At 47.4% G+C, this 16,294-nt stretch overlaps 1 protein-coding gene across 1 annotated transcript in view; it reads left to right on the top strand.

Annotated features, from left to right (window-relative positions):
• Positions 1–3,236: 3,236 nt before the first annotated feature.
• The window catches only part of LOC123772154 (homeobox protein HMX3-B), a 42,062-nt gene continuing 29,004 nt past the window's right edge, over positions 3,237–16,294 (top strand). Inside the window, exon 1 of the mRNA XM_045765174.2 lies at positions 3,237–3,888. Within this exon, the coding sequence (XP_045621130.1) occupies positions 3,593–3,888 (296 nt within the window). The 5' untranslated portion in view covers positions 3,237–3,592. The remainder of the gene's footprint in view (positions 3,889–16,294) is intronic.

The raw sequence follows: 16,294 nt of genomic DNA on the forward strand, positions 1-16,294 counted from the left end.
ATTACCCTCTGGCTCCTTCCTGTTAGGTAGTTCTTCACCCATACTAGGGCCTTTCCGCTTACTCCTGCCTGCCTCTCAAGTTTGTATAGCAGTCTCATGTGCAGTACTGTATCAAAGGCCTTTTGGCAGTCAAGAAATATGCAGTCTGCCCAGCCTTCTCTGTCCTGCCTTATCCTTGTTATTTTATCATAGAATTCCAAAAGGTTTGTTAGGCATGATTTCCCTGTCCAGAACCCATGTTGGTGCTTGTTTACAAACCCAATGCTCTCCAGGTGTGCAACAAGTCTTAGCCTAATTATTCTTTCAAGTATTTTACAGGGGATGCTTGTCAGTGATACGGGTCTGTAGTTAAGTGCCTCCTCCCTATCACCTTTCTTGAAAATCGGTACGACATTTGCCTCCTTCCAGCAACTGGGCAATTCTCCCGACATAAGTGACTCATTAAAGATCATTGCCAGAGGCACGCTGAGGGCCTGTGCTGCCTCTTTTAGTATCCACGGTGATACTTTGTCTGGTCCAACCGCTTTAGTTGCATCCAGTGTTGTCAACTGTTTCATTTCCTCCTCTGCTGTCACCGCTATATCTGATAGTCTTCCGTCTAGGGTAATCTCTTCTGCCAGTGGGAGCCGCTCAGGCTCGGTTGTGAACACTCCATGGAAGTGTTGTTGTGTGTGTGTGTGTGTGTGTGTGTGTGTGTGTGTGTGTGTCTGTTCTCATCTATTTGTACGCACCTATTTGTTCTTGCGGGAGTTGAGCTTTGGCTCTTTGGTCCCGCCTCTCAACCGTCAATCAAGTGGTGTACAGATTCCTGAGCCTACTGGGCTGTGTGTGTGTGTGTACTCACCTAGTTGTGCTTGCGGGGGTTGAGCTCTGGCTCTTTGGTCCCGCCTCTCAGCCGTCAATCAACAGGTGTACAGGTTCCTGAGCCTACTGGGCTCTATCATATCTACACTTGAAACTGTGTATGGAGTCAACCTCCACCACATCACTTCCTAATGCATTCCATTTGTCAACCACTCTGACACTAAAAAAGTTCTTTCTAATATCTGTGTGTGTGTGTGTGTGTGTGTGTGTGTGTGTGTGTGTGTGTGTGTGTGTGTGTGTGTGTGTGTGTGTGTATATGTGTACTCACATTTGTGCTTACAAAATCGAGCTCTAGCTCTTGGACCCCGCTTCTCTAGCCATTGGATGGCTAATGCAGTGACTCCTGACCTATTTCCCTATCATACCTTCTTTTAACATTATGAATGGAGTTAGTAAGGGGACTGCCAGCTGAGTGGACAGCGCTTCGGATTCGTAGTCCAAAGTTTCCGGGTTCGATCCCCGATGGAGACGGAAACAAATGGACAGAGTTTCTTTCACCCTGATGCCCTGTTCACCTAGCAGTAAAGAGGTACCTGGGAGTTAAACAGCTGCTACGGGCTGCTTCCTGGGGGTGTATAACAAAAAAGGAGGCCTGGTCGAGGACCGGGCCGCGGGGACAGTAAGCCCCGAAAATAACCTCAAGAAGATGACGGTAGCTACGAGTGTGCGTGTGCGTGGGCATAACTGGCCGACCCCTCACAGTGTTCAAGAGAGAACTGAATAAGCACCTCCAAAGGATACCTGATCAACCAGGCTGTGACTCATACGTCAGGCTGCGAGCAGCCGCGTCCAACAGCCTGGTTGATCAGTCCGGCAACCAGGAGGCCTGGTCGACGACCGGGCCGCGGGGACGCTAAGCCCCGGAAGCACCTCAAGGTAACCTCAAGGTAACCTCAAGGTGCGTGCATGCATGCGTGAACCAGCGGACACAGGTGGAAGCCTAAGACACAGATAAGCCAGGAGACGTGGCTTAGCTCGCGCGCGATCACCAAGGTGTGTTTAAAAGATGGAGCAATAGCTCCCTAGGCCCACCTTTCCATCTCGTAATCAGTTAATGCAGCGGGGCTTAAATTCCTTTTATCTGTCGGTGTTCTTCACTTTGTAGCTGCTTATTGCATTTGTCTCAACACTCTACCCTTGTGTAGACCAATCTCTTCCCTAGCGACTCTTACCTTGAAGATTTTACTGACGTCTCCTGGCTTATCTGTGTCTTAGGCTTCCACCCGTGTCCGCTGGTTCTACCCTTTCTTATTTCAAACATTCCCTCTTTGTCCACCCCCTTTCCCCTCAGTATCTTGTACGTTGTTATCATGTCCCGTATGATTCACATTTCTTCCAAGGTCGTAAGTTTTGGAACGATTTATATATATATATATATATATATATATATATATATATATATATATATATATATATATATATATAATATGGAATTCTGAATTGTGATGGAGAATTAGTGAGAGGGAATTATGTAGTGATCTTGGTTTGCTTGTGTTGGGTGTGTAGGTGGGGGGGGGGTCAGGTGTTCATAGTGTGTTGCTGGGGTAGTGGGGGGGTTAAGCACCCTCTCATAGTGTGCTGTTGGGGGGGAAGAGGGGGCAGCCAAGCACTCATAGTGTGAGTGTTGCTGGAAGAAGGGAGGCGGGGGGCAGGCACCCCCCCTCCCTCACCACCCTCTCAAAGTTCGTAACAGACGAGGCAGTGTGGGCGAGCCTCGCTGACGCGGCTGAGAGAAACTGTCTTGTAATGCCCGCCTGGAAGTGCAGGACAAGAGGCATTACCGTCCTCTTCAGGCGTCGCTGCCTTACCCACCGGCCCACCCCACCCCACCACCACCCACCGGCCGGCCCACCACCCACCCACCGGCAGCAAGAGAGGGGGTGAAAAGTGGAAGGATAACCTTGTAAGAGTTGTGTTGTGATAAAAGCGCGCCAGGCCGCATCTGTGTAGAGGGACCAGGCGCCCGATGGTATTTTGGCAGGCGTGAGCCCCCTCGGTCCAGCGGCGGCGGGGATATCACTCCCCGAGCCATCTTGACTCTGGTGTGCGTGTGTGTGTGATCCTCCATAAATTATTCAGAGATCGGGGGGCCCAATCCACCAGGGCGTCAGGCGAGGTGTCGCCTTCCACACTTACGCGCCGACTACACTTGTAACAGCGTGAAATTAACTTTGCCGCTCAGCCAATCAACGGGAGTATGATACCTCGACACTCGAGTTGCTGGGCCAATCGGGTGGCAGGTAGGACCAGCAGACCACACCCCCTCGTGGCCGGCAGCCAATGACCGCGAAGAGCCAGGGAGCAGATCGAAGCCATTAGTCTTGTGGGCGGGGAAATGGCGGGTCCACTTGAGACACTCAAATGCTCGCTTTTTCTCTGCTTCTATCGTCACTCCGCGTTCGGCATCGGAGCAATAAGCGCACTTTTTCACCTGCTCTTCACCTGTTCAATTGGCGCGCCTCCGGACGGTGTCCCTACTGTGTGCCGAGCACCAGTTCACCCGCACTCGTACTGACACTGAACCTTGCAACTTTGACAGTGATAAAGTTAACCTACAGTTTACCAGACTTGCGAAGTGATTTTTGACTCGTTAGGCAGAATTTGGTGAGCATTAGCGGGTGTGAGAGGCGCGTTGGGTGCCAGGTGAGAGTGCCAGCTCCTCTCCCGCTATGAGGTGACGTGAAGTTTGCCACTCAGTGACCTACCTGACCCCACTCCCTCGCACACCATGTCGTACGAGGTGGCCAGCGTCATCCGCAGCAGTCCCGCCGTCGCCGTCAGTAGGTCCCCGTCGCCCCTGGCAGATGCCCACAGGACCTCGGCGGCCACCCCAGAGGTCTCCAGCACTAGTCCTACCCCAGCCAGGAGCTCAGACAGCGGCGCCAGCTCCCCTAAGACGTCCTCGCCTCCCTCACACAAATCCTTCAGCATTTCCAGTATCCTCAGTCGTGATGACCCGAAGAAGGATTCGAACTGCGACTCGCCTTTCTCCTTCAGTCACCAGCACGACTCCCTCGCCGCCAGGTACGTCGCTACACCCTCCTCATGTGTCTCATTATGTGTACCTCTTGTGTCTCATTATGTGTACCTCTTGTGTCTCACTGGCTGTACCTCTTGTCTCACTAGATGTACCTCTTGTGTGTATCTCTCACTTATCTCTAACTCTCCTTCACTGTTCTCTCTCTCTCTCTCTCTCTCTCTCTCTCTCTCTCTCTCTCTCTCTCTCTCTCTCTCTCTCTCTCTCTCTCTCTCTCTCTCTCTCTCTTCCTCTCCACTTGAGAGTAGCACCGTATAAACTCAAGATAACTCCTCCATCCAGCGCGTGTAGTAGAGTATAGGTTGCTCTCGTAGCCTCAGATGCTCTACAGCACCATCCCCCCTCCCCTCATCTCACACACACACACACGCACACACTCGTCTATATTCATTCAAACATATTCAACATCGATACTCATTCACTAACTTACTCAAATATATTCCATAACAATACTCATTCACTAACTCTCGCTCAAACATATTCAGCATCATCACTCATTCCTAACTCTCACTTAGACATATTCCATATGAAACTTCATTAATTAAATCATAACACTGGTTATACAAATAATAATAATAATTATAGTAATAATATTAATAATAAATAATAATAATAATAATAAACATATACGTTTATTTTAACTCTGGAAAAGTTTAATTATTTTGATTACATTATCGAGACCATAGTAATGAGCATCTCCATTTCTATATTAACTTTGTTCAAGAGAATTTGCGTGTACCTGAAGCTTGCATACATGCGAAGCTTGCGTATACATGGAGCTTGCGTATACGTGGAGCTTGGGTATACGTGGATCTTGCGTATACGTGAAGCTTGCATATACGTGAAGCTTGCATATACGTGAAGCTTGCGTATACGTGGAGCTTGCGTATACGTGGAGCTTGCGTATACGTGGAGCTTGCGTATACGTGGAATTTGCGTATACGTGGAGTTTGCGTATACGTGAAGCTTGCGTATACATGGAGCTTGCGTATAAGTGGAGCTTGCGTACACATATAGTTTGCGAACACGTGCAGGCTGCATATATGGAAAGTGTGCATGAAGCTTGCGTGGCACAGGCATGAATAGCCCGAAACTTATGCATACCGTGAAGCTTGTATATATATATATATATATGTCGTACCTAGTAGCCAGAACGCACTTCTCAGCCTACTATGCAAGGCCCAATTTGCCTAATAAGCCAAGTTTTCATGAATTAATTGTTTTTCGACTACCTAACCTACCTAACCTAACCTAACTTTTTCGGCTACCTAACCTAACCTCATCTATAAAGATAGGTTAGGTTAGGTAGGGTTGGTTAGGTTTGGTCATATATCTACGTTAATTTTAACTGCAATAAAAAAAAATTGACCTCATACATAATGAAATAGGTAGCTTTATCATTTCATAAGAAAAACATTTAGAGAAAATATATTAATTCATGAAAACTTGGCTTATTAGGCAAATCGGGGCTTGCATAGTAGGCTGAGAAGTGTGTTCTGGCTACTAGGTACGACATATATATATATATATATATATATATATATATATATATATATATATGTGTGTGTGTGTGTGTGAAGCTTGCGTACCCGCGAAGCGGAGTGTTGAATCAAATGACGCAAAGACAACAAAAATTTCGAGGCAAAAAATCTCGTTTGCATTGCCTTGATAGCGAGCGTTGGCGAAGCCTCGCTACTGTTGCTGTAATTGTTTGGTCCATCCCACCGTTGCTCGCGTCCTCGTACCGTTGTTGGTACTCACCTTGTGGTACCGTTGCTGGTACTCGCCTTGTGGTACCGTTGTTGGTACTCGCCTTGTGGTACTGTTGTTGGTACTCGCGTTGTGGTACCGTTGATACTCGCGTTGTGGTACCGTTGTTGGTACTCGCGTTGTGGTACTGTTGTTGATACTCGCGTTGTTGGTACCGTTGTTGGTACTCGCGTTGTGGTACTGTTGTTGATACTCGCGTTGTTGGTACCGTTGTTGGTACTCGCGTTGTGGTACTGTTGTTGATACTCACCTTGTGGTACCGTTGCTGGTACTCGCCTTGTGGTACTGCTGTTGGTACTTGCGTTGTGGTACCGTTGTTGGTACTCGCCTTGTGGTACCGTTGTTGGTACTCGCGGTGTGGTACCGTTGTTGGTACTCGCCTTGTGGTACCGTTGTTGGTATTCGCGTTGTGGTACTGTTGTTGGTACTCGCGTTGTGGTACCGTTGATACTCGCGTTGTGGTATCGTTGATACTCGCGTTGTGGTACCGTTGTTGGTACTCGCGTTGTGGTACCGTTGTTGGTACTCGCGTTGTGGTACCGTTGTTGGTACTCGCGTTGTGGTACCGTTGTTGGTACTCGCGTTGTGGTACCGTTGTTGGTACCCGCACCACCGTACCGTTGTTGGTACCACACCATCGTAATGCTGTAGGTACCCGCACCATCGTACCGCTGTAGATACCCGCACCATCGTACCGCTGGAGGTACCCGCACCATCGTACCGCTGGAGGTACCCGCACCACCGTACCGCTGGAGGTACTCACACCACCGTACCGCTGTAGGTACCCGCACCATCGTACTGCTGTAGGTACCCGCACCAACGTACCGCTGTAGGTACCCGCAGCATCGTACCGCTGGAGGTACCCGCACCACCGTACCGCTGGAGGTACCCGCACCACCGTACCGCTGCTGGTACCCGCACCATCGTACCGCTGGAGGTACCCGCACCATCATACCGCTGGAGGTACTCGCACCATCGTACCGCTGGAGGTACCCGCACCACCGTACCGCTGGAGGTACCCGCACCACCGTACCGCTGCTGGTACCCGCATCATCGTACCGCTGGAGGTACCCGCACCACCGTACCGCGGCTGGTACCCGCACCATCGTACCGCTGCTGGTACCCGCATCATCGTACCGCTGGAGGTACCCGCACCACCGTACCGCGGCTGGTACCCGCACCACCGTACCGCTGGAGGTACCCGCACCACCGTACCGCTGGAGGTACCCGCACCACCGTACCGCTGGAGGTACCCGCACCACCGTACCGCTGGAGGTACCCGCACCACCGTACCGCTGGAGGTACCCGCACCACCGTACCGCTGGAGGTACCCGCACCACCGTACCGCTGGAGGTACCCTCACCACCGTACCGCTGGAGGTACCCTCACCACCGTACCGCTGCTGGTACCCGCACTACCGTACCGCTGTTGGTACCCGCACCACCGTACCGCTGGAGGTACTCGCACCATCGTACCGCTGGAGGTACCCGCACCACCGTACCGCTGGAGGTACCCGCACCACCGTACCGCGGCTGGTACCCGCATCATCGTACCGCTGGAGGTACCCGCACCACCGTACCGCGGCTGGTACCCGCACCATCGTACCGCTGGAGGTACCCGCACCATCGTACCGCTGGAGGTACCCGCACCACCGTACCGCTGCTGGTACCCGCACTACCGTACCGCTGTTGGTACCCGCACCACCGTACTGCTGTAGATACCCGCACCATCGTACCGCTGGAGGTACCCGCACCACCGTACCGCTGGAGGTACCCGCACCACCGTACCGCTGGAGGTACCCGCACCACCGTACTGCTGTTGGTACCCGCACCACCGTACCGCTGGAGGTACCCGCACCACCGTACTGCTGTAGGTACCCGCACCACCGTACCGCTGGAGGTACCCGCACCACCGTACCGCTGCTGGTACCCGCACTACCGTACCGCTGTTGGTACCCGCACCACCGTACCGCTGGAGGTACCCGCACCATCGTACCGCTGGAGGTACCCGCACCACCGTACCGCTGGAGGTACCCGCACCACCGTACCGCTGGAGGTACCCGCACTACCGTACCGCTGCTGGTACCCGCACCACCGTACCGCTGGAGGTACCCGCACTACCGTACCGCTGCTGGTACCCGCACCACCGTACCGCTGGAGGTGCCCTCACCACCGTACCGCTGCTGGTACCCGCACTACCGTACCGCTGCTGGTACCCGCACTACCGTACCGCTGTTGGTACCCGCACCACCGTACCGCTGGAGGTACCCGCACCACCGTACCGCTGGAGGTACCCGCACCACCGTACCGCTGGAGGTACCCGCACCACCGTACCGCTGGAGGTACCCGCACCACCGTACCGCTGGAGGTACCCGCACTACCGTACCGCTGCTGGTACCCGCACCACCGTACCGCTGGAGGTACCCGCACTACCGTACCGCTGCTGGTACCCGCACCACCGTACCGCTGGAGGTGCCCTCACCACCGTACCGCTGCTGGTACCCGCACTACCGTACCGCTGCTGGTACCCGCACTACCGTACCGCTGTTGGTACCCGCACCACCGTACCGCTGGAGGTACCCGCACCACCGTACCGCTGGAGGTACCCGCACCACCGTACCGCTGGAGGTACCCGCACCACCGTACCGCTGGAGGTACCCGATTACCCGCGGCAATGCCAAATAAAATATGGTGACCCAAAATTTCTTTTATTTTATAATCGTTTTATATAAATTTCATAAATTTATTATAAAAATTTGGCTTGAGAGCAGAGCCGCTCTTGTAGGCTCTAGTCCTGAGAGGAAGACCGCTCTTGTAGGCTCTAGTCCTAAGAGCAGAGCCGCTCTTGTAGGCTCTAGTCCTAAGAGCAGAGCCGCTCTTGTTGGCTCTGGTTCTGAGAGCAGAGCCGCTCTTGTAGGCTCTAGTCCTAAGAGCAGAGCCGCTCTTGTAGGCTCTAGTCCTAAGAGCAGAGCCGCTCTAGTAGGCTCTAGTCCTAAGAGCAGAGCCGCTCTAGTAGGCTCTAGTCCTAAGAGCAGAGCCGCTCTTGTAGGCTCTAGTCCTAAGAGCAGAGCCGCTCTTGTAGGCTCTAGTCCTAAGAGCAGAGCCGCTCTTGTAGGCTCTAGTCCTAAGAGCAGAGCCGCTCTAGTAGGCTCTAGTCCTAAGAGCAGAGCTGCTCTTGTAGGCTCTAGTCCTAAGAGCAGAGCCGCTCTTGTAGGCTCTAGTCCTAAGAGCAGAGCCGCTCTTGTAGGCTCTAGTCCTAAGAGCAGAGCCGCTCTAGGGTTTAAGCTGAAGGTATCATGAGTGCAGTGAAGGATATATATAAATTTGGGTGGATATAAATAGGAGCTGCCTCGTGTGGGCCAATAGGCGCTGCCTCGTGTGGGCCAATAGGCGCTGCCTCGTGTGGGCCAATAGGCGCTGCCTCGTGTGGGCCAATAGGCGCTGCCTCGTGTGGGCCAATAGGCGCTGCCTCGTGTGGGCCAATAGGCCTTCTGCAGTCACCTTCACCCTTATGTTCCTGTGTATAGTGTAGCATCTACCCGCTGTAGGTAGATGGTCTGATGGTCTACCCGCGGTAGGTAGACAGTCTGACGGTGTACCCGCCGTAGTTAGTTACCTCAGGGTCCAGGTAAGGTAGCAGAGTAGGCGGCTGGGGTGGTGAGCGGGTCTGGGTCAGGAACCACCGCCGTCCTCCCCAGCTGGGCGTGTTTCCCGCCAATGTAAACATCGGATCTTTAAACGTAAATCACGCCGCTTAACACTCGATCATTTACGATAATTTCGGCCGTAATAAATAGATTTATCTGGTGAGAGGGAAGATAAATATTTTGGGTTCACCGCGGCCCTCGTTAGTGTGGTGATCTGGTTCACGTTGCTTGTATTAGCTAACGGAGTGGTGGGAAATGTGTGAGGGTGGGTGTAATTACCAAGGTTATCTTGAGATGATTTCGGGGCTTTTTTTCTTTTAGTGTCCCCGCGGCCCGGTCCTCGACCAGGCCTCCACCCCCAGGAAGCAGCCCGTGACAGCTGACTAACACCCAGGTATCTATTTTACTGCTAGGTAACAGGGGCATAGGGTGAAAGAAACTCTGTCCATTGTTTCTCGCCGGCGCCTGGGATCGAACCCAGGACCACAGGATCACAAGTCCAGCGTGCTGTCCGATCGGCCGACCGGCTTCCCTAAGGCCAGGATCAGTGAGGCATTTGTTACATGTCCACTTACGAGAACCTGTACATGGACAAATCCACGAGGGCCGTGACGAGGATTCGAACCTGCATCCGGGAGTATCCCAGACGCTGCCTTAATAAACCTGTACATCTTTTCTCAATCATTGTGTGTGTGTGTGTGTGTGTGTGTGTGTGTGTGTGTGTGTGTGTGTGTGTGTAATTATTGAACCGTTCATTGGCTTGGACACTTCACAACCCCGGTGGAAACTTCAATCTCACGGGTTCGATCCCCCGGTGGACGCGGAAACAGATGAGCAGAGTTTCTTTCCCCCTGATGCTCCTGTTCACCTAGCAGTAAGTAGGTACCTGGGAATTAGAGACCTGCCGCGGGCTGCTTCCTGGGAGTGTGTAACAAAAAGGAGGCCTGGTCGAGGACCGGGCCGCGGGGACGCTAAGCCCCGAAATAACCTCAAGATAACCATATGTACATACACATACCCCTATAGTTAGTATTGTTTACAACGTCAATAAATGTAAAAAAAAAACTTTACAGGACTGAGGAAAGATACACAGGTTTCGTTAAAGGCACAATGAAGTAGTAGCTGAATCCTGGTCAGATTATAGTTTCTTATGTAAATCTTTGATTGGCCATTCCTTGAAATTGAGTATTTTGAGCGTTAATTTTGCGTATTGAATTTATCTGTAATATTCTGAGTTGTGCGCAATATTTCGATCCCAACACACGGCTCCTCGTCAGTGATCAAGGGTTGGGATCGAACATAGAAATAAAGTGCACATAGCTTCATGTTTTCGAAATAGTGGGTTATTATTTTAATGGATTAGTACGCTATTGCACGTTCACACACACACACACACACACATAATATATTATATATATATATATATATATATATATATATATATATATATATATATATATATATATATATATATATATATATATATATATATATATATATATATATATTATATATATATAAAGGGGGGTGGTAGGAGAAGCGAACACTTACGTATTCAGAGTATATATATATATATATATATATATATATATATATATATATATATATATATATATATATATATATGCAATTGACGATCACAAAACACTGATCATTTTATGCGGAAAATCCACAGAGAAATATGAAATGAGGTGAACGTTTCGGCTTTGTTAAAGCCTTTGTCAACACCAGACTGACTAAACGAGTCAGTCTGGTGTTGACAAAGGCTTTAACAAAGCCGAAACGTTCACCTCATTTCATATTTCTCTGTGGATTTTCCGCATATATATATATATATATATATATATATATATATATATATATATATATATAATATAGGGTTTAGTATATATACATTTGTTATTATATTTCTTCAGACCCGTTATACTTACTAAAATAATTATAGACAAATTTACTGTGAAAACTAAAGTATATAACAAGTACTTAAAATAAGATTAGGAGTATATTAATTAGAGGTCAAAGGTCGCCAAGGTTTAATTGTTTAATAATAAATTATCTGGCTGGGTTTGTCCGCTCGCTTGTACCGAGGAAGAAGGGCAGGTCGGGCCAGGTCAGAAGGGGCATGATTCTATACGTTTTCCGGGAGTAATGAACCTTATGGCACACGGTGGGTAGGTGCAGGGGGGGAAGTGATCTTAGAAGGGGTTAGGGCAGGGAGGAAAGTGATCTTACAAGGGTTAGGGCAGGGAGGGAAGTGATCTTACAAGGGTTAGGGCAGGGAGGGAAGTGATCTTACAAGGTATAAGGCAGGGAAGGAAATGATCTTACAGGATATAGGGCAGGGAGGAATGTGATACGGAAATAGATACGGGAAGCTAGAGTTTCTTACTCTAGAGTAGAGTAAGTGGAAGACTGGTTAGTTAGTTGAGAGATTAAGCATCTTCCTGTTGTTAAGAACTCTCTGTGGAGCTTGCTAGGCCAGAAATGTCGGTCGAGCTTACTAAGCAAGATCTTTCTGTTGATCTTACTAGGTACGACCGCTCAGTTGAGCTTACCACGTGAGATCTGTACTCACCTAGTTGTGCTTGCGGGGGTTGAGCTCTGGCTCTTTGGTCCCGCCTCTCAACCGTCAATCAACTGGTGTACAGGATGTGTGTTGAACCTAGGAGGTAAGAAGACCTTGCTGTTGCCTTACTGGGTTAGACAGGTCATTAAGGCCAAGTTACCAGAGAGTCAAGCTCGGGGTAATTATACCCGTGGGGGTAATTAGTGGATCAGTAGTTGATAGCACCAGTTTAATGTCTATTTGATCTTGCTTGGGAAGATATTGAGAGACGGCGGTGGATCGTACGACTGGAGCCATCTTCCAAGACGTTGGGCAGCTCTTATAGACCTTTCACTGAGCGGCGAGTGATAGTACGCTTGTTAGAGGGTTAACGACTGGGCCATGGCCCTTGAAACGTCCTTATTTGACCTTATGAAATATATATATATATATATATATATATAATATGTCTTACCTAGTAGCCAGAATGCACTTTTCGGCCTACTATGCTAGGCCCGATTTGCATAATAGGCAGAGTGTTTTCTTTATTTTCAAAAAAAAATTCCAATTGGTTTATTGGAAATATTATTATTATTATATTTAGAACATAAATTATTGACGTAATTGTTAGTTTAGGTTAGGACACCTTAGGGTTGGTTAGGTTCGGTTAGGATACCTTAGGGTTGGTTAGGTTCGGTCATATATCTACATTAGTTTTAACTCAAATTAAAAGAAATTAACTTATTCATAGTGAAATGATAGCTTTATCGTTTCATAAGAAAAAAAAATTGAAAATATATATATTCAGGAAAACTTGGCTTATTAGGGAAATCGGACTTTGCATAGTAGGCCGTGTATATATATATATATATATATAATATGTCGTACCTAGTAGCCAGAACGCACTTCTCGGCCTACTATGCAAGGCCCGATTTGCCTAATTAGCCAAGTTTTCTTGAATTAATATATTTTCTCTAATTTATTTCTTATGAAATGATAAAGCTACCCATTTCATTATGTATGAGGTCAATTTTTTTTTTATTGGAGTTAAAATTAACGTAGATATATGACCGAACCTAACCAACCCTACCTAACCTAACCTAACCTCTCTTTATAGGTTAGGTTAGGTTAGGTAGCCGAAAACGTTAGGTTAGGTTAGGTTAGGTAGGTTAGGTAGTCGAAAAACAATTAATTCAACAAAATTTGGCTTATTAGGCAAATTGGGCCTTGCATAGTAGGCTGAGAAGTGCGTTCTGCCTACTAGGTACGACATATATATATATATATATATATATATATATATATATATATATATATATGTCGTACCTAGTAGCCAGAACTCACTTCTCAGCCTACTATGCGAGGCCCGATTTGCCTAATAAGCCAAGTTTTACTGAATTAATATATTTTCTCTAATTTTTTTCTTATGAAATGATAAAGCTACCCATTTCATTATGTATGAGGTCAATTTTTTTTATTGGAGTTAAAATTAACGTAGATATATGACCGAACCTAACCAACCCTACCTAACCTAACCTAACCTATCTTTATAGGTTAGGTTAGGTTAGGTAGCCGAAAACGTTAGGTTAGGTTAGGTTAGGTAGGTTAGGTTGTCGAAAAAACATTAATTCATGAAAACTAGGCTTATTAGGCAAATCAGGCCTTGCATAGTAGGCTGAGAAGTGAGTTCTGGCTACTAGGTACGACATATATATATATATATATATATATATATATATATATATATATATATATATATATATATATATATATATATATAATGTGTGTGTGTGTGTGTGTGTGTGTGTGTGTGTGTGTGTGTGTGTGTGTGTGTGTGTGTGTGTGTGTGTGTCTAAAGACTTGCCGTGCACGTGCACAACAGTGCAATAAACTCTAACCTTGCAAAGAAAAACACTTTTATCTGCGCTTATGTTTTCTTTCTGATTGAAGGGGGCGGGATTTCTAATCAAAGGGAGAGGGGGTGGGCTTTGGGTTCTCTAATCAGGGGGGGCTGGCTGGTGGTGTCTCTCATCAATAAAGGTGGTGATTGGGCTCTCAAATCACTTCTGCAAATGACCAATATTTAATTCGGCGCGACTCGAATAATATTACTGATCGCTGAGAGTTATCTCAGTGCTGAGTATACTGCTGTTTAATTATCTGGGGAAAAAGCGTAAAGCCATTATGACTATATAGCACTGGGAAGGGGTCAGGATAAGGATTTGGGATGGGACGGGGGGAAGGAATGGTGCCCAACCACTTGGACGGCCGGGGATTGAACGCCGACCTGCAGGAAGCGAGACCGTAGCTCTATCGTCCACCTCAAGTGGTTGGGGTGATGTATTGATGAAGATTAAGCTACCAAAAAGGTGGCACGGGCATGAATAGCCCGTAACAGAGTTGGGGTGACCAGAATGGGACATATATACTAGGAGCGAACGCTTAAGCGCAGCGGTCACTTCTAGAATTGAGTGTGCGTTTCTAGGGGTTTTGACTCAAAAACTGAAATTGGTACTTATGTTTTTCGTTATTGGTGCGTGTGTGTTAACGAACACTTCGTTGTTATTATTATTATTATTATTATTATTATTATTATTATTATTATTATTATTATTATTATTATTATTGGTTTAATTTTTTCTAATTTTAAATTTTTTCTAATTTTTAATATGAGCTGATTAATGTTCACTTCTTAATTAGTTGTAATTATATATTTTCAATCGTCATTGTTAGGGATTTCGTAACACTGATGAACGAGACAAAATAACATATAAGTCTCTATAAGAAAGAGACCTATAGGAAAAGTAATATTCATAAATTGTTAACCTTAGCAACAGAAAATCAAACACGAGACAACGGATACAAATTGGGCAGGTTTAGATTGAGACAAGACCTGGGTAAATACTGGTTTGGTGAACAGGGTTGGTGATTTATGGAACAGATTACCGGGTAACAATATAGACTTGGGATCGCTGGATTGTTTTAAGTGTAGGTTAGACAGTTAGACATATATAGGCCTATACACATGAGTGTGTGTGTGTGTAAAGAGGAGCTGCCTCCCTTGGAGCCATTAGGCCTTCCGCAATTTCAATTATTAATTAATAATAATAATATTATTATTATAATTATTATTTTATATTTTTATTAAAATATAATTTCAAATGTATGTTAGTGGCCATTTACCTATAAGCATCGACCTGGTTATAGCATCCACCAGAACAAACGGCCACTTTAATATAGCGTCCTCTGTGCTGATGACCACTGCGACCTCTGTATAACGAACCCCCTTAACTAGCGGCGACCTCTTTAGAATGTGACCTGAGATGTGCAGTGTTGCCACACCTACGTCGTTCTCCAGTGGTGCCATCGGCAGCTTACCAGAGTATAACCAGCAGCTAGTTACTGGGTATAACCACCAGCTAGTTACTGGGTATAACCAGCAGTTAGTTACCGGGTATAACCAGCAGCTAGTTACTGGGTATAACCACCAGCTAGTTACCGGGTATAACCAGCAGCTAGTTACCGGGTATAACCAGCAGCTAGTTACCGGGTATAACCAGCAGCTAGTTACCGGGTATAACCACCCGCTAGTTACTGGGTATAACCAGCAGTTAGTTACCGGGTATAACCAGTAGCTAGTTACCGGGTATAACCACCAGCTAGTTACTGGGTATAACCAGCAGTTAGTTACCGGGTATAACCAGCAGCTAGTTACCGGGTATAACCACCAGCTAGTTACTGGGTATAACCAGCAGTTAGTTACCGGGTATAACCAGCAGCTAGTTACCGGGTATAACCAGCAGCTAGTTACCGGGTATAACCAGCAGCTAGTTACTGGGTATAACCACCAGCTAGTTACCGGGTATAACCAGCTAGTTACTGGGTATAACCACCAGCTAGTTACTGGGTATAACCACCAGCTAGTTACCGGGTATAACCACCAGCTAGTTACTGGGTATAACCACCAGCTAGTTACTGGGTATAACCACCAGCTAGTTACCGGGTATAACCACCAGCTAGTTACCGGGTATAACCACCAGCTAGTTACCGGGTATAACCACCAGCCAGTTACTGGGTATAACCACCAGCTAGTTACTGGGTATAACCACCCGCTAGTTACCGGGTATAACCACCCGCTAGTTACTGGGTATAACCAGCTAGTTACTGGGTATAACCACCAGCTAGTTACCGGGTATAACCAGCTAGTTACTGGGTATAACCACCAGCAAGTTACTGGGTATAACCAGCTAGTTACTGGGTATAACCACCAGCTAGTTACTGGGTATAACCAGCTAGTTACCGGGTATAACCAGCTAGTTACTGGGTATAACCACCAGCCAGTTACTGGGTATAACCACCCGCTAGTTACTGGGTATAACCACCCGCTAGTTACTGGGTATAACCACCAGCTAGTTACCGGGTATAACCACCA

Source organism: Procambarus clarkii, chromosome 69 (genome assembly GCF_040958095.1).
Source record: "Procambarus clarkii isolate CNS0578487 chromosome 69, FALCON_Pclarkii_2.0, whole genome shotgun sequence".
In the NCBI taxonomy this organism is placed as follows: Eukaryota; Metazoa; Arthropoda; class Malacostraca; order Decapoda; family Cambaridae; genus Procambarus; species Procambarus clarkii.